This window comes from Vanessa tameamea, chromosome 2, assembly GCF_037043105.1.
Source record: "Vanessa tameamea isolate UH-Manoa-2023 chromosome 2, ilVanTame1 primary haplotype, whole genome shotgun sequence".
Classification (NCBI taxonomy): Eukaryota; Metazoa; Arthropoda; class Insecta; order Lepidoptera; family Nymphalidae; genus Vanessa; species Vanessa tameamea.
Window position 1 is genome coordinate 1,816,967 of NC_087310.1, and position 16,420 is coordinate 1,833,386.

The 16,420-nt window shown below is 30.4% G+C and overlaps 4 protein-coding genes across 5 annotated transcripts; 2 read left to right on the plus strand and 2 right to left on the minus strand.

Moving 5' to 3' along the window:
• Positions 1–1,557: 1,557 nt before the first annotated feature.
• On the minus strand, positions 1,558–3,652 carry LOC113398227 (gamma-interferon-inducible lysosomal thiol reductase-like). Its single transcript, XM_026636858.2, has 4 exons — positions 3,362–3,652; positions 3,069–3,254; positions 2,784–2,957; positions 1,558–1,981 (listed from the first exon to the last, which is right to left on the minus strand). Exons 1-4 carry the CDS (start codon positions 3,476–3,478, stop codon positions 1,751–1,753), a joined length of 708 nt encoding a protein of 235 aa, XP_026492643.1. The 5' UTR covers positions 3,479–3,652; the 3' UTR covers positions 1,558–1,750.
• Positions 3,653–6,138: 2,486 nt separating this feature from the next.
• LOC113398226 (splicing factor 45) lies at positions 6,139–8,915 on the minus strand. The gene is made up of 7 exons (XM_026636857.2): positions 8,611–8,915; positions 8,338–8,518; positions 8,152–8,273; positions 7,772–7,972; positions 7,498–7,648; positions 7,178–7,266; positions 6,139–6,445 (listed from the first exon to the last, which is right to left on the minus strand). Exons 1-7 carry the CDS (start codon positions 8,764–8,766, stop codon positions 6,173–6,175), a joined length of 1,173 nt encoding a protein of 390 aa, XP_026492642.1. The 5' UTR covers positions 8,767–8,915; the 3' UTR covers positions 6,139–6,172.
• Positions 8,916–9,969: 1,054 nt separating this feature from the next.
• Positions 9,970–10,858, plus strand: LOC113398177 (MICOS complex subunit Mic25-like). The gene is made up of 3 exons (XM_026636785.2): positions 9,970–10,234; positions 10,380–10,619; positions 10,712–10,858. The coding sequence occupies exons 1-3, from the start codon at positions 10,112–10,114 to the stop codon at positions 10,811–10,813; spliced, it is 465 nt and encodes a 154-aa protein (XP_026492570.2). The 5' UTR covers positions 9,970–10,111; the 3' UTR covers positions 10,814–10,858.
• Positions 10,859–11,275: 417 nt separating this feature from the next.
• On the plus strand, positions 11,276–16,380 carry Gwl (greatwall). Of its 2 annotated transcripts, none has more exons than XM_026636873.2 (12): positions 11,276–11,554; positions 11,665–11,913; positions 12,035–12,263; positions 12,614–12,784; positions 12,859–12,983; positions 13,064–13,266; positions 13,384–13,599; positions 13,829–14,039; positions 14,445–14,602; positions 14,977–15,101; positions 15,419–15,631; positions 16,097–16,380. In XM_026636873.2, exons 1-12 carry the CDS (start codon positions 11,459–11,461, stop codon positions 16,141–16,143), a joined length of 2,043 nt encoding a protein of 680 aa, XP_026492658.2. In that variant the 5' UTR covers positions 11,276–11,458; the 3' UTR covers positions 16,144–16,380. The 2 variants fall into 2 exon arrangements, with proteins under 2 accessions (XP_026492658.2, XP_026492659.2); XM_026636874.2 differs by having other exon boundaries at positions 11,277–11,554; positions 12,614–12,751; positions 16,097–16,379.
• Positions 16,381–16,420: the final 40 nt, after the last annotated feature.

Below are 16,420 nucleotides of genomic sequence, written 5' to 3' on the forward strand. Positions count from 1 at the left end.
AACACATTAACTTATGTGAACCTTTGTTAAAAATATATATAAAATGGAATTAAATATGAATCACGACTTTCAAGCCTTGGTCAACTTAATCTAACGACAGTTGTATCTTAAAAAAAAACATAATTAAAATTTAAAACAACATTCTGATTTAGTTTATTTAGAGTACAAGAAGTATTTTAAATTTATATTAGTACAAACATTAATTAAATAGTAGTGAATGAGGTCTATCGTTTCTGGAGGCATCAGTTGGCGAGTAAGCTTTCGTTGAAAAACTATTTGTTAATGTCTAAAAAATAATTTACTTTTAAATAATTGATTGTAAGCAAATAAATATAAGAGGATGCCTGTGTTTCGCAGGTCCGTTTTGACCCGAAAATAAGGACATACTTTTCTTAAAACTGTGGTTGCTAACGATTCGACACAACGATCATGAATAATTAGTGAATAACCGCGATGAAAAATGGCTAACAGTAAATGTTCATTCAGTGTTCATTCAATTCGTTCAGTGACATTTAACATTTCTAGAAACCTCACTCTGTGTTTTAGCCCTCATTGCATTAATCTCAAATAACTTGATAGAATTTAATTTATAAACTTTTGCTTAGTAATCAATATTGTTTATAATATAATAATTGTACCTCATATATATATTTATTATTATTATATTGAAAATCATATATATTATAAAGTTTAAAAACAGTATTTTTTTATCCCAGTTACTTTATGATATCCCTCTAAATCGCAATTCGCAATAACAAATAAATTGACACACTAAAAAATAAATGCAAAAGACACAACCAATGTAATAAAAACAACGAATTTTATAATTATTTTTAAATTAATTTTATCTTTGTATAAAGTAAAATCGTATAAAACATTAAAAATTAAAATTAAAAATTACTAAAATACTTTTAAAATTTAAGGAACATTTTCTTTATCAAATTAGGTAATCGAATAATACTTTTCAATATTTTAATAATCACTAACATTGCAAAATAAAACATTTTCTATATAGTATCTAATTTGTGACATTTAAATATAAATTTGTCTTTCATAATAATTGAGTTACTTTGTCATTTTAATAAAAATGGCATTGTTATAAAAAAAATTGGTAAACGCAATAAAATTATAAAAGCTATTAATAACTTATTCAAAAGTAAAGATAATGGCATATTTAATATTACGGTATAAAAACCAAGTACTTGTACCTGAAAAATTTAACAGGAAATACGAAGTGTGAAAATGTTGCTACATATTATTTGTGCTATACATACATATGATGTGCTTCATTTAAAAAATGTAAAGTTATCCACTAAAAAAGAAATTTTACTTTAATTTAAGATCAAAATTGATTCTTAAAAAAAAATATATCCAAACACATAAAGAAATATACATCATCCTCCTCCAATTTTGTTGTTTAATAAAAGGATATGTCTTAATTGACTTACAAAGACCCAAGTGAGTGTATATACTCTCAGGTTTACAAACTTTTACAAACTTTACTGTACTGTACTTCCACTCAAAAACAGTAAGAAAAAAAAATATATATTTATGTTTTGTGCATTAAATATATATATATATATATAAAAAGGTATTTTGTGATCACTACAGTATCTGGTTCTTATTTCGCAATATAATCTACAGCAATGAGCCAAAGTCTGAGCAAATTTAGTTAAGTATATTCTTCTAATTATTACATAATAGGTTTTGGTTTGAAGAGTAAAATATGTTTAATTTTCTGTTTTGAATGTCACAAGCATGGTGGAGGTAATGGCATATTAATCAATTTACACACTTCTAAAAGAAAATTCTTCAAGATAGGTATTTGATTATCTTTTGATCCGTTTAATGTAATTGTAGGAATAAATGTTGGTTTTAATATATTTGTGTCATCACCATGTTTCTTCAGCAAAGCTGATCCATGTGCGTGGACTGCACAGTTAGTAATCGGATCTGGATCAATTTTCATAACTTTTGCACACTGAAATAAAAGAAAAAAATATTATGATTTTTTTTATAATAACATGGCATTTTAAATGTTGACATTATTGTTATTGCAGCTTTGGATTAAATACTGAAATAATAAATAAAGATATATTAATAAAAAAATGTCAGAGGCATACAATCTAGTTAATCAGAGCTATTAGCAAATTGCATGGATTAAGTCAAGATAAGATTAATCTAAGGTTTGTTCATTTTTATTCCTTCTTCAAAATGATAGGCTATAAATTTAAATGTAACATTTTAGCTCAACCTGTGAGTTGAACTGGTTTGAAATTCAATATGAAAATGTGACTTATGCATACTAACAAGTGTAATTAAATAAAAACTCTTAATTAATGTTACAATAATTTATAATTTTAGAGTAAAAATATTGATTTAGTTTATGCAGAAAGCAATCTATGTAGATTTTGCAGAGAAATATTTATGGCCTAAAAAATAACATAAGCTACTAAATATCAAAAATATACAATAAGACAAAGTCCTATTTGAAATTAAGTTGCTTAGGAAAAAAATAATGTTTAATAAATTAATTGAAGTTGAAAATGAATAATGCTGACAGCTAAATCTTCTGTTCACAATGTCCTGACCAATTTGACAGGTATGAGCATATTGCTACCGTTTTTTCCCTTCTGGATTTAAAAAAATAATAACATATGTAGAATTATCAGCATCAAAATTCTAGAAAACAAACACTATGAGTTATTCAATACATATTATCTTATATTGTTCTGATTTGCATTTATAGACATTAAATCATTTTAGAAGGAAATAATAGTTACCCGTGATAGAGCCTCATCTGCATCCATATTGTCTAATATCATACACTCTGTCATCTGAACGGAGGTTGTCATGTTGTTCAAGGAATCAATAGTGCATGCATGTATTTTATTTGCGTAACATTCTTCCTCTCCATGTTGACACCTAAAATAGAATTGGCCATTTTCTTCTTTGGTCTGTGTTAAAAATAAAAATTATATAATTAATTTTGTTTTCTTACAATTTAGTTATATATGCATAAAAATATAGAAACATTTTAATGTAAAATATTATATACAGATACTCACACTAGCTTTCCCGTAAGGAACCAAAGTTACATCTATAAATTCAGATAGCTTCTCTGTGACAGGCAGTAGGTGCTTTTTAAAAAAATGCTTAGAATCAGGACAAAGTGCTTCATAGTAAACTCTTATTTTAACTTTATCTTGCTTATGTTTGTTGTACTTATCATCTTCTAGTTCTACTATACTACTCTGCAATTACAATAATTAATTTTCATTAGCCTATATGATTTTGTGTATAGGTATTATTAATACCTTCATATACCTATGAATATAAACTGATATAAACTAGATCTTACCTCTAATAACTGGTTGCTGGGTTTTTCTGATGGCAGTAAACGAAAGCACTGCCATATTATCAGCGCTAACATTATCAAAACTAACAATCTATATCGATTACACGAGTAAAAAGCCATCTTATGGGATCTATATAAAGATTTTGATTTGGAGTTGAAAACACAATTTATATTACCATAATAATATCAACACTAATTCTTTAATGAATAATGATTAATGCACCATCAACTCTTTTATTTACACTTCAAAAATAGTTTTATTTTAATTCTATTACTGATACAATTATTCCGAGAGTCATGTCAAATATGACATTGTCAATGTTGTCATATATTGTCATGACACATAACAATATCAAATTAAGCGCTCAAGAGTAAAGACAAATTCTATCCAATGCTTAATAGTCGTGTAAAATTATCATTTTATTAAATAGTCAGTCGGATAAAATATCTAATAATTCGAAATTTAGGGTTATATTTTGAACCAAGTCTATTTGTATTTTATGTAATATAAAACCCGCTGATAATAGTTAAAAAAAACCTACATAACTCATGACATACTTTGTTGTCACGCTAATTTCATATGCAAATAAATAGTTAAATAATATTTAGAATGGTAAACAAAATAAATTTAAGCCTAGTATGATCACAAACAAAAAAATAGCTTAACACAATATGGTGATTTCTCGTTTAGTCTTGATCAGAAAAAATAAATGTTAGAATCTATCTACATTTAATTATTCATCAGCATTTACATAATATCAAAGCCTGCAGAAATCCTTTAGCAACGGTTAATACTTATTGATTTTCTAATAAATGCAATAATTTTAATTTATTTAACTGGGGTCCAAAAAAGAATTGTCTCGAGTCCTGCATTTTATGTTGCTTTTTTCTTAAAAACAGTTCTTTAGTTTTTTTTTGTATTAGTTAATTTTGCTCTTTTATATTTTATTCACTTTTTTTTACTATTCTGTGAAGGTAAACGAGGATTTTTCTAGATTTATCTTTCTTTTATGCTACCGATTCTACTAAATAGCACCCTTGCTTGGTCTGGCATCAGCTGATAACTGTAGGGCGTAGGCATTTATGAACTATTTTGGAGCCTTTGTTAAAGTAATTTAAATATCAGGCAGGAGTAAAGCGCGAGAGAGCAGTGAAAGTCACTACTAGTGTTGGATTGTCAGGAAGTGTCCTGGATTTCGGCAGCCTATTGTTTTATTAACGGTATGGAAATTACTCTCCTGTATAAGTAATATAAGAAAAGCAATAATATAGTAAAGGCTGGCCCTGCGACCATTGTATCCACCCCTCATGAATGACTATACATATGTCTATATTCGTCTCGCTTTCGCTTGCCTACCGAGAATTTTAAGTACAAAACTGGTTTAGACAAATTGTGCCTGCTCTAGGTTGCCTTTAAAATGTGCGATTGTTACAATCCTTAATCGCACCACTTCTCAGGTTTATTTTGCAAATTTAATTTTTCACATCGCTACGTAATATCAATGCCGGACCGTAAGTTTAGGGGGCCCTGAGCTAATACTACCTAGGGGCCCATCTTAGAGGTATCTAAACGTAGACTTTAATTAAATTAATTGAATGGGTTTTATTAATTACAGGACGCGCAGAGCTGCAAACCATACGACCTATTTAATTTAATAAAGTTATGGATTCTTTCGCATTATCCTCTATTTTTGACTTTCGACTTGACTTAGCCGGGGGCTTGATGGGCTAGCCCTTGAACTCACAGGGCTCTGGGCTCTCTGATCTCTAAAAAGCCATATGGTAGATCCGGGCCTTCTGTGCGACATGCAAGGCAGTCGAGTCAAGTCAAGAGAGCGTTACATAATTCATACTGTTTTGAGTACAGTGTTTTGAGCCGTTGTGTTAAGGGTATATTTATATTCTGCTATTTCAGACTATTCAATATTCTATCTATTTTTGCGTTCATTAAACATTGTGGATTTCATATTTAAATGTTTTCAATTACAGTGATATATCTTCACAAACATATTATAATATTTATGTAAGACGACAAAACCGGGATAATAAATTTTATAATGGTCGAATTTTAGTATTCGATTTTTTTTCTTAATGTTTCGGTGTCTCTCTGAGTAGCGAAATTCGGCACTCAGTTTCATATATTCCTCCCTATTCCTTGCGAGATATAACTCCTCGGCGGCGCCGCAATTTCAGTCCACTCCCTAAGGTTGCGTAGCCAAGAATTTCTCGTAAGACCTACTTTTCCCATCATGGTGAATTGCAGGAGTTTTTATATCATGCCTAAACACGTATTCAAAGTATGCAACTTCTATCTTGATGGAATGCAAGTATCTGTTACTCGTTGATCGCTTTGTGAGCAATCGTGAATTCTAATAGTTCACGCCTCGCAACCATATAGAAGTATGAGACAGATGTAAAAACGTAGAAGTCGAGTGCTAAAAGAGTAGCTCTTCAGTTCTAATACAGGTTTCGGATGAAACGTGCTATAATTATTAGTCATGATATACTCGATCAAAATATTTCTCGTAGTCACTGACGTAGAGGAAAATATCTTGTTCCATATCTCTGCAATTTTGAACCAGGAAATCAAAGTATTCCAAAAACCCTTTTTTGGGCTTAGTCCTGTTCGGAAACCAAATTGGCTTTCTGCTATATACATATATATTTATTAAAAATGTATAAATAGTATAAAACAAAGTTCACCATCACCAACAACATCAACGTCGACATCTAAGAAATGTGTAAGAGACATATATCGGAAAATAAATAATACAGTAATATTTTTTTCTTAGTTATATATTGATTAATTATATTTTATTCGGTTAATTGTAATGTACCAAATTTTTCTATGTCATAAAAGCCAGCCTTCACTTGTCGCCCACCGAAAAATCTTCCATTTAAATCTACAACTGCTTTAATTGCACTTTCAATTCTTTTAAACTCAACGAAAATTCGAACAGCCTCATCATGTGGAACATTTGGCATCTCGAATATCAGTACCTTCACCACTTCACCATATTTTGTATTACACTCATCTTTTACTTCTGGCTCCAGTTCTTCGTCAACATCTCCTGGACCCACCATATTCTGAAAGAATGTATATAAAATGAGATTTACAATTTTTATTATAACTATCCATAATAAATTAAATAGCCAAATATTGCTCTCATTCTTATGTGAAGTTAGTAGCAGCTCTAGACATTACGGAAGAGCAAGATCGTGTATCGCTGCTTCTAGGTACCTATCATATGAGCTATATTATTAGAGCTTCGACTCCTGTGTTTTTGTGCATTAGCACGGGAGTTGACACTCTAAGAACGGGGAGAAGACGTCTGCGCGATGCGCATCTTTTTTTGTAAGCGTCGCAGGGACTATGGGGGGTTCTCTGTACTCCAAGACCCCTCTGGATTGGAGGCCCACATAGGCGGACCAACAGTCGGGGCGTCACAGTTGTATGCATAAATGATCCCATGGCACCCATCGAAGGAACAGCCAATCACTCGGTTGTCGGCGAGTCCAACATAAGCGTAAATGCGTTTTTCCAGCAAATTAAAAAAAAAGAAAAGAATAAAGGTGTTGATGCTCTAAAAAAAACTAAGTTGCACAACTTGATCATATTTTTTTTACACTTAATCTTGAAATAAACTTTTAAGATTCTGACTATTGGATTGGATCTTAAAAGATATTGACAGCACATTTTTTTTAGTTTGAGTAGTAATTAGCATTTTAGTGAATTTTATTGGGCTAGTTTATATAAAAATCATAATAAGTAGTGTTTCCAGCAACATATTTCACACAATTTATATTATAAATACTTACCCTCAACAGAACTACTTTGCTAGGTGACTTCATAATTTCTGTAATTGAAGGCTCTTGTTTAAGAAGTTGTGAACTTGAATTGGGTGAATCTGTGAATAAAAGATACGAATACTTTGAAGCACTTTTAACCAATATAACAATTTAACATTATATGACATTTTTTATAAAAGTAAATCATATTCGGTGTTTTAAAAAATACATATGTCATATGAAAATGATGAAACAATTAGGTATGTATAATTATATGCATCAGAATCACTGTGGCAGAAACATCTAGTTGGGTTTAAAGTAATAATTTGTTATAAATACAGCACACTAACCTGATCCAGGAAGTGATGTTAGAAGAAAACTAGGAGGTGGCATAGCGCTGTTGTCTCTTTCATGAATAATGCGACCACCTCTTTTAGAGGTCTTCTCCACTTGTAATGCTACAGACATGCCCTGTTCTTTTTTACCTAAACCTTGACCTTCCTGTATTAAAAAAAAATATGTAAAAAAATTATGGCAAAATCAAAGTGTTATAAATGTTAGGAGATTCTAATTCCATAGTATTAAGTTTTAAACATTACATGGTGCCTGTAAGTTTTGATATACCTTAAAACCATATTTTGCCATAATTTTTGCTGCAACTGAACTGGCGCCGTATCCACCAATTGAAAAACCTTGACTAGCGGCAGGAATAGGAACAATCGATGGGGGTGGTGAAAGAGATTCCATCGTAAGAGACGGTGGCGGTGCAATGGCAACCCCAGTAGCTCTCTTCGATATTTCCTCTGCCTCTTCTTCTTCAGGTTGCTACAATATTATTTATGAATTAATAATATGTTTAATAAATGACAAATAATTAATTATAAAATTTAATAATAAATGTTTTAATTTCATTAATATAAACAAAAGTTATCAACCTTGCAAGTAAAAATGTTATTTAAATTGATTTGTTTTTTTAAATATAATATCATTAAATAGTAAATTACCATAGGTACAAGAGTTTTTTCTGGAACAATATCTTCATCATCACCAAACCTTGATTTACGTTTCCTCTCTAATCTATCACTTCTTTCACTTCCATCAAGATTTAACCTTTTAGCTTGCATTTCTAAAATATAGAGAGCAATTAATTTAATGAAAAAGTTTTTAATCTTATCTTTTTTTAATCTTACCTTTGGCAACTTTTTCATAATCATTTGGCCACATAGGATCATACTCATTAGCAACATTCCAATCAAAGTCTCGAACATTTAACGAAGCTGATATTGTTTTTGAATGAGTTTTTGGGCTGTTTGAATTAATGTCATCATCATCTTTTTGTTTACTTTTCAAATCAATAACAGGTGTTAAAACCTTAAAAAAATATAGATAAATCAACTTTACCTTATTGACATTACATTAGATTCTTAATTATTTTACATATTTATAGCAAACAAATAAAATACCTGATTCGATCTACGCAATGCTTCCCTCTTTGGTTGAGTTACTGCAGCTTTCTTAAGTTGCAATTGAGACTGTAAAAGTTTAATTCCCGAAGACCATTCTGCTACTTTCTCAGTAGTTCGAGCTTTAATTGTATCAAGATCGTCATATAAAGACATCTTACTGATTTAAATATACCAAGGCATATAAAATATTGTCACTATAAGCTGCTATTTGAATTATTTTAAATTGGAAATTTAATAATATGAATATTCAGTTTCTGAAATTCTCTATACTCAATAGTTTTTTATTGAAACGATATTATAAAATAATAATTCAAAGATTTTCTTCGAAAGCTAAATAAAACACTTTAGTCTTTTATGACAATGACAGTTATAATATAATATTGCTAGCACACAAATCATTTTACCCATTTTTTTTAGAAAGATCTTGATTTAACGAACGATTTATTAACAAATATGTACATTATTGAATGTGAACGTATAATTATTAGGGTAGAGCACAAAAACATGAATTTTAAGTCAATAATTTCATCAATAATGTATCCTGACTTCCTCGTAAATGACACTACATAAAAACTTTATATACAATTAAAGAGTACATATTTATTTTATACTTTTTATATAGTTCTTAAGTTAAAAAAAAATATCCGAAATTTTTTGTCCGTAAAGTAAATTGTAATGTTTATGGTATATAGCCAGACAAAACTGAAGACCGATAGTTATAATATTCTTGGAATATAAAAGTATGTCAAGCTGCCTGTGCTTATATTATTTCTTTCGTAATAGGTATATTCTTATTACAAAAACGTAAAAAATCCTGAAAAGCGTTTTAATTTTTTTAATAGAGGTTACATTGATAAAATATATAGAGGTCGACAGGGAAACGGTCTTAAAAGAAAAGAAAGAAAAAGCTGAATCGAACATATAATGCAAATATTCGGCTCTTATTAAAAGTATAATACCTCGCCTTATTATCTCTGCTGGTGACAGTGATCAGAAATGCTACTAATATTATTGCCACCATCCGGTCATCATTTGTATAGTAACTGTTTTTAGATTTATTTGTGTATAATTAAGGCCTTCACGTAAATAATTCCTTTTTTAATATTTATTTTAATTAAAGCATTTTGCGACTGAAATAAAAAAACACTTAAATTTGTTTTACGATTTTAGATATAATGAGTGATTTTTAATTGACACAACAATATAAAAGCTTTTTGATAACTCAAATACAAAAGTAAATCTATTAAAACAAATTGAATGTAACACACGAAGCCTATTAGACCTACATTCTAAATTTAAAGTAAGGGTACAAAATAAAAATGATGTAAGAAGAAATTAAGCAGGTATTAGTAATTTTACAATTAAATCTCTATTATAAATAAAAATTTGACATTAGTGTCATTTTTAAAATAAATTTGACTTATTATGTGAAATATATTTAAAAGTTATATTAGACTCCGCATAATGCCAGAAACAAAAAATAGTTATTGATTTGAAAATGGGCACAATTATAAGCAAAGATACGAGACGTATTAGTTTTGATAATACTATATCTATGAACCCAGTACTGATACAATCTGTTAATGATAGCGATGACCTAATTTTTGATGGTTTTAATGAGGTTTGTGTTCATAATATTATTATGTGTATGTGTTTTAATTAAGTAAGTACCTACTAGCTAGCTGTAGTAGCTGTCCTGCCTTCGTAATATACTCTATGCTATTTTTCAATATTCAAACAAATTAAAAGTAAAAAAATGCTTTTAGATACAGCCTAGTGAATTAAATTTAAAAAAAAGGACTAATTGCATTAGAATGCATGACGAAGAACAAGATTACTGGGAACAGAGGATAGACCACTTGAAGAATGAACATCAATTGATCAATAAGATTATTGAAGATGAATATAAAACAGCAATCGAAAAAAATTACAAATTATTTAAAACACAAAATATGACACAAGATAAAATTCAGAAATTAAAACCATGTCTTGATTGGAGCTCTAAGGTAATGTTTACAGCTCTTTTACAATATTATTTATAAAAGTATATTTAAGCTTGGTATTATTGTGTAAGCAGAGTTTATATAATTATTTGCAGATTATGCGATGCTATGAAGATAATCTCCGTCAACCGTTATTATGTTCAGCTGTTGTCCAAGCATTCAACGATTGCGTTACTACAACTCGACTTGGAGATTAAATTATTTTATAATATTTAAACAATAATACACTCACAAGATTGTTTACAAAAGTAGTACATTTTTGTTTTGAAATGTTTAGTATAAAATTCGAGGAATTTACAAAAACAATAAATGAAATAATTAGTTAGTTTAGTTCGTTTAATTATACATTAAACAAATACCTATAATTTAACATAAATAAATTAAAAAATATATAGAGTCTAAGCAAAACTCGAAGCGGCAAAAAATCCGTTTTATGAACCTTTTAAAATTAATTTTTATAGAATTTACTAAAAGTAATATTAATTAATAGTAATTTCTTTACATTAAAATTGGAGCTAATTGCCTTTTTTTAAAAGGCCTTATATTCTCAGGCATGTTTACCTTAATTTGTGTGGGTGTGTAGAAAACTTATGAATATACTCTTAGTATTGCTGATTAATTGGCAGCACCATTGTTACGGTCAAATCACAAATGTCAAAGTGTTTTTAAATTCGCTAACTGTCTGTAGTGTTGTGCGAGATTAAACATTGTTGTCTGTGTATGTTGTAAGTCTTAAAATCTTCAATCTTTAGATTCGTTAAATTAAAAATGAATTTGGATACCTAAAACTACAAAATTCGACAACCTTCATCACATGATAAGATCGTGTAAAACAGTTCATCATGACTTCTAACGATTCAGAGTTAGATGATCAAATATCTCGCCATACCATCTTAGAGAAGATTAATGCCTGCAATCAAGATGTTACCGCGAATAAGGTTTAAAATATGTTATTACACATAGTATAATATAGTTGTTTAATTATTATCCTTAAGCATGTATCTTCAATTTGATTCATATTATAACTAATAAATTAAATTTATTTCAGGCTCCTGATATAAATGACTTTACCATCGTGAAACCGATTAGTCGCGGTGCTTTCGGAAAAGTTTTTCTCGCTCACAAGAAGAACAATAAAGAACAATTATATGCTATCAAAGTGATGAAGAAATCTGATATGATTAATAAAAATATGGTAACTCAAGTCGTCACCGAGAGAAACGCTTTGGCACTATCCAGAAGTCCATTCTGTGTTCATTTGTTTTATTCGCTTCAGTCAGCATCATCTGTATATTTGGTAAAATGTTCTATTATTCATATTATTTTTGATCTTATGTAATTCGTAAAAATTCATAGCAAATTAAATGGTTTATTATTTTTTTCTTCTGGTTAATAGAATGATTTACGATACTTTTAAGGTGATGGAGTACATGGTTGGGGGTGATATGAAGTCATTGCTTGGTGTTTATGGGTTTTTAGAAGAAGCCATGGCAGTATTCTATGTGGCAGAAGTAATATTGGCCTTGGAGTATTTGCACAAACACAATATTGTCCATAGAGACTTAAAGCCTGATAATATGTTAATATCCAGAAGTGGCCATGTCAAACTTACTGACTTTGGTTTATCAAAGATTGAAATACATCGAGGTATGTTTGTTTGTGCATACATATCAGGGTAAGCAGCACCCATTCATATATTCTACTGCCAAACAGCAATATTTAGTAGTTCTGGTGTAAAGGTTGAGAGATCCGGTTTAACTACAAGCGCAAGGATCATAAAATCTTAACTCCCAAGCTATATGACATGTTGGTAAAATGAGGATTACTTCAAATTTTGTATGGTGCTAATGTCTGGCTACTGATGACTCTTAGGTTCAGTTGCCTGTTTGCAAACCTATTTTTATTTTATTGTATTGTTGTATTTTTACCTAGACAGAAATTAGTTGAAATAACTGAATCTACAAAAAGAAATAACACAAAATTCTTGTCTGTTTCAGATTTGGAGATTTCAGATTTTATCAATTGTACACCAAGTTTGAACATGCGTACACCAGGGCAGCTTTTGTCTCTCACTTCTCATCTCTCTTTTGGCTCTGGAGGTGGAGACAGTACACATACCCCTGCCACTGAAACTTGTGAGAATCTTCTTGATGAACTTAAGGAGACTAGTATGACGTTACTATAAAATTAATTGTGACTAATAACTTGTATTTAATTTTCTGAATGTTTTTATATTTTTCAGCTAGAATAAAGAGTGTTTTTCAAGGTATTGATACACTTGAGAATTCACCTTTACTAGACCATTCACAACTATCAGGAATTCATCCTTTTATGAGTGCAGAAAGTATAAACTTGGATGATATTGCTGCAAGTATTTAATATAGTATTATTATTAAACTGTAGCTAAGTACAGGAAAATAAATATAAGTGCTCATTTCTTTTTTTAGAGTCAAGATTCAGGCTCCGAATCATTAAGTTCTTATCACACTTGTGAGAGTTCTAAAAACAGTACAAACTCGAAAAGCAATAAGTCAACGGATGTCAGCAGCACCAATGGCTCTTCCCTTGAGTCTAATATATTCACTGATTCTCAACATGATCAGTCCACCTCACCACTGTGTAGAGGTCAGTCTTTAAAGAGAATACCAAGGTCAGTTTATTTTATATTTAAGATTATTAAAAAGCTCCTTATTTGCGAAACGAATTATTAAATATTTAAAAAATAAAAATAATATATTATAACATTTTCCAAACTAATCTATACTAGCTTTCGTGCCAAGAAGAGGAAAAGAATTTTAGAATGTGACGGAGACACACCAACAGGTGTGACAAGTCTTGCAGAATCAAAGGAAAATCATAGTGGCCTAACTCAAGAAATAATGGCTTTAGAACTGGAAGTTAGTCAAAATACACCAAAGAGGATGTCAATACACCCTACGCCCGACAGACGTAAAAATCCACTCAAAGGAGTATTGAAAAAGAGGTTAGTAAAATGATTTCTGAACTGATAATTCAAAATGTTTAAATCAAACGAAGTTTGTTTTCAGGACCACACTTGATTATTTACAAAATTAATTAAATGTATAGTGACCATCATTTTAGAATCTAGATTCAATTCAACTACAAGAACAGAATGGAATCAATTTTTAAATACTGATTATCTTACATATATCTTATTTATTTACAAATGTTTTGTTTTTGTCTATCTTTAGATGGGTTTCGCAAAACGACAGTCACCATTTCAACGTAGGAGTAATATTCTCAACCCCAGTAGCTAACAAGTCACCAGAAACAAAGAAGAAAGCAACTAGATTCAATCTTCCTGTCAATGAAATAAATACAAGCATAAAAGAAAAATCATTCACATTTGGCAAACATATCTCGACAAGCTTAGAGATATTTCCAACGAGAAGACTGAGCAAGGTAACATTTGAAACTATTTAAGTTATTTATTCGAAATAATTACTACAAGTTTCAGAAACATTTATCTAGTACTGTCTTTTTAACATTATATCCTACATATATAATAGCCGAGAGATTTTATAAGGTTTTTTTCTAAGGTCTGTAAGCTTTTATAAAAATTAGAAAATATTAAGAATTTCCTAAATAAATATGGACATATCTTCGAAAAACCTAAATTAGTTTGCAGTGTGAATACATTAAATTATTGTTACTTACTTCTTAATTTGTATATTGTATATCTATTATATTTCAATCCATATAAAAATAGCTGAGTATGGAGTTTCTTCAAAAAGAAGAGCACAGCCGCGCTTTTAATTAGTTTTTAATGAATGTAATTCATATTTTTTAATAAAATTTCTTATTCAGGGCGAAGATAGTAAATCCCCTACGGACTTATGTAAAACACCAATAGCTGCCGCACATACGCCATACAGAACACCAAAAAGTGTGCGGCGAGGAAACCAAGTCTCAGATCAAAGGATTCTTGGTACGCCGGACTACCTCGCGCCAGAATTATTACTAAAGTAAATATACATGTTTTTTTTTTAACTTTATAAGCACTTAGCATCTAAATAAATGTTGAAGGAAAAAAATATTAAATATGAAAATTGTATGTAATACTAGATGTGCTCTGTGGTACTTTATTACAAGTTGAATATATATGCTTCTTTTAAATATGCGATGGAGACATAACTAGCTCTTACCTTCGTATCTTTTTAACTAAATATTCATTTCATTTTGCCAAGTTTATAGTCAGTTTACTACTTAGCCTACAAATGTCCTTAATAATGGGCTATCTAATGTACAAACATTTTTTGAATCCCGAGTAGTAGTTCTTAAGATAACAGTTAAAAAACAAATATATTTTAGTTAAAAAGTTTTTTTTTTTTTATTTCAGACAAGGGCACGGACCTCCCGTCGACTGGTGGGCACTAGGCGTTTGCCTTTACGAGTTCATGACCGGGGTGCCGCCTTTCAACGACGAAACTCCGCAAGCTGTCTTCAAAAACATACTTTCTAGAAGTGAGGAAATATTGTATAACAAAAATTAAACCTATAATGCGCATGTTGCATTAATTATATTAATTCCAATAGATACTTATCATAATGCCATGGCAAACTGACAAACTAAAATTAAAAACGTATAATTAAATAAGCCCGACCAATCAGGAGCGTTTTGTGTCACGTGACAAACGTTAAAAAAAATGCATTTTTATTTATGGATTTTTGAATAAATTAATTATTATTTTCAACTTTCGTTTTGTAAATAACCATTTTTAAACTCATTATATATACTGATTACAATAATTGACATTTTATCTGCCGCACTCTGCCCGCAGACATCGAGTGGCCGGAGGACGAGGAGGCGCTGTCGGCGGCGGCGGTGGGCGCGGTCGAGGCGCTGCTGACGGCGGACCCGGCGGCGCGGCCGGCCGCGCGCGCCGTGCGCCGCTTGCCGCTGTTCGCGCGCGTCGACTGGGACAACCAGCTGCACGCCGAGCCGCCCTTCGTGCCCACGCTCGACGACGTCTTCGATACGGGCTACTTCCAAGGTATACCTTGCGCTCCAATGTGTACGTTCAAGTGGAAAGCGTTTACTATACGCTCGTTGGTTAAGCTCGTTGCTTAAGGGAAGGTATTGTGACCAAAGTCGATCTGACAATGTGTATTGGGTTCATCGTACGTATGAAACTAGCATGTTAAATTCTAAATCAATTCAGGAGAGACCACGACGCATACTTATTAACTTATTAAGTTCAGACCGTAAATGTTTGTATAGTTGTATAGTTCAGTAAAGAACGTGCGCGAGATGAATAACATGCTAACAAATTAATTTTACTGCTTAAACCAGTATTCATGCACACTACACTGCATGACTGGTCATGAAGTCTTTTTTGTTGTAGTAATATTTATTTTATGTCTTTACATTCATTTTGCAAATAAAATGTTTCAACAGGTCAGTTTATTTCTAGAAGTTTTCAAAAGCAATCTTTAATTATTGTTGTTTTCTATTTCAGCTCGTAACATTTTGCAGCACCTCAATGTGTCCAACTTTGATATGTAAGTTTATATAAGTGTTAGTCAATCGCTAGACGTGTGATATTTTGTTATTAATATATTTAGCTTAAATTAAATAAATATTTTTAACACTATCCACATTATTACATTCCTATAACAGTCCGATGCATTCGATACCGCTCTCAATAACGAATTATATAATTAAAATGCTGTAAAAATATATTCGTAAAGACTAATTTATTGTAAGAATCGTTATTTGTAATTATTAATATAATAAAATTTTAGGATTAATTTCGGTTTCATTATTAATAAAATAAACAACA

Bases quoted from the DNA above. Each gene is read 5' to 3' on its own strand.
- LOC113398227 (XM_026636858.2), bottom strand. From the start codon at position 3,478: ATGGCTTTTTACTCGTGTAATCGATATAGATTGTTAGTTTTGATAATG. The intron at 2,958-3,068 runs GTGAGTATCTGT...TTTTTAACACAG, and splicing joins TTCCTTACGGGAAAGCTAGT to ACCAAAGAAGAAAATGGCCA. The intron at 1,982-2,783 runs GTAACTATTATT...CTTTTATTTCAG, and splicing joins CAGATGAGGCTCTATCACGG to TGTGCAAAAGTTATGAAAAT.
- LOC113398226 (XM_026636857.2), bottom strand. From the start codon at position 8,766: ATGTCTTTATATGACGATCTTGATACAATTAAAGCTCGAACTACTGAG. The intron at 8,274-8,337 runs GTAAGATTAAAA...TCTATATTTTAG, and splicing joins TTATGAAAAAGTTGCCAAAG to AAATGCAAGCTAAAAGGTTA. The intron at 6,446-7,177 runs GTAAGTATTTAT...ACATTCTTTCAG, and splicing joins GCAAAGTAGTTCTGTTGAGG to AATATGGTGGGTCCAGGAGA.
- LOC113398177 (XM_026636785.2), top strand. From the start codon at position 10,112: ATGGGCACAATTATAAGCAAAGATACGAGACGTATTAGTTTTGATAAT. The intron at 10,235-10,379 runs GTTTGTGTTCAT...AAATGCTTTTAG, and splicing joins TTTTTGATGGTTTTAATGAG to ATACAGCCTAGTGAATTAAA. The intron at 10,620-10,711 runs GTAATGTTTACA...AATTATTTGCAG, and splicing joins GTCTTGATTGGAGCTCTAAG to ATTATGCGATGCTATGAAGA.
- Gwl (XM_026636873.2), top strand. From the start codon at position 11,459: ATGACTTCTAACGATTCAGAGTTAGATGATCAAATATCTCGCCATACC. The intron at 12,785-12,858 runs GTATGACGTTAC...TATATTTTTCAG, and splicing joins TGATGAACTTAAGGAGACTA to CTAGAATAAAGAGTGTTTTT. The intron at 13,267-13,383 runs GTCAGTTTATTT...AATCTATACTAG, and splicing joins TCTTTAAAGAGAATACCAAG to CTTTCGTGCCAAGAAGAGGA.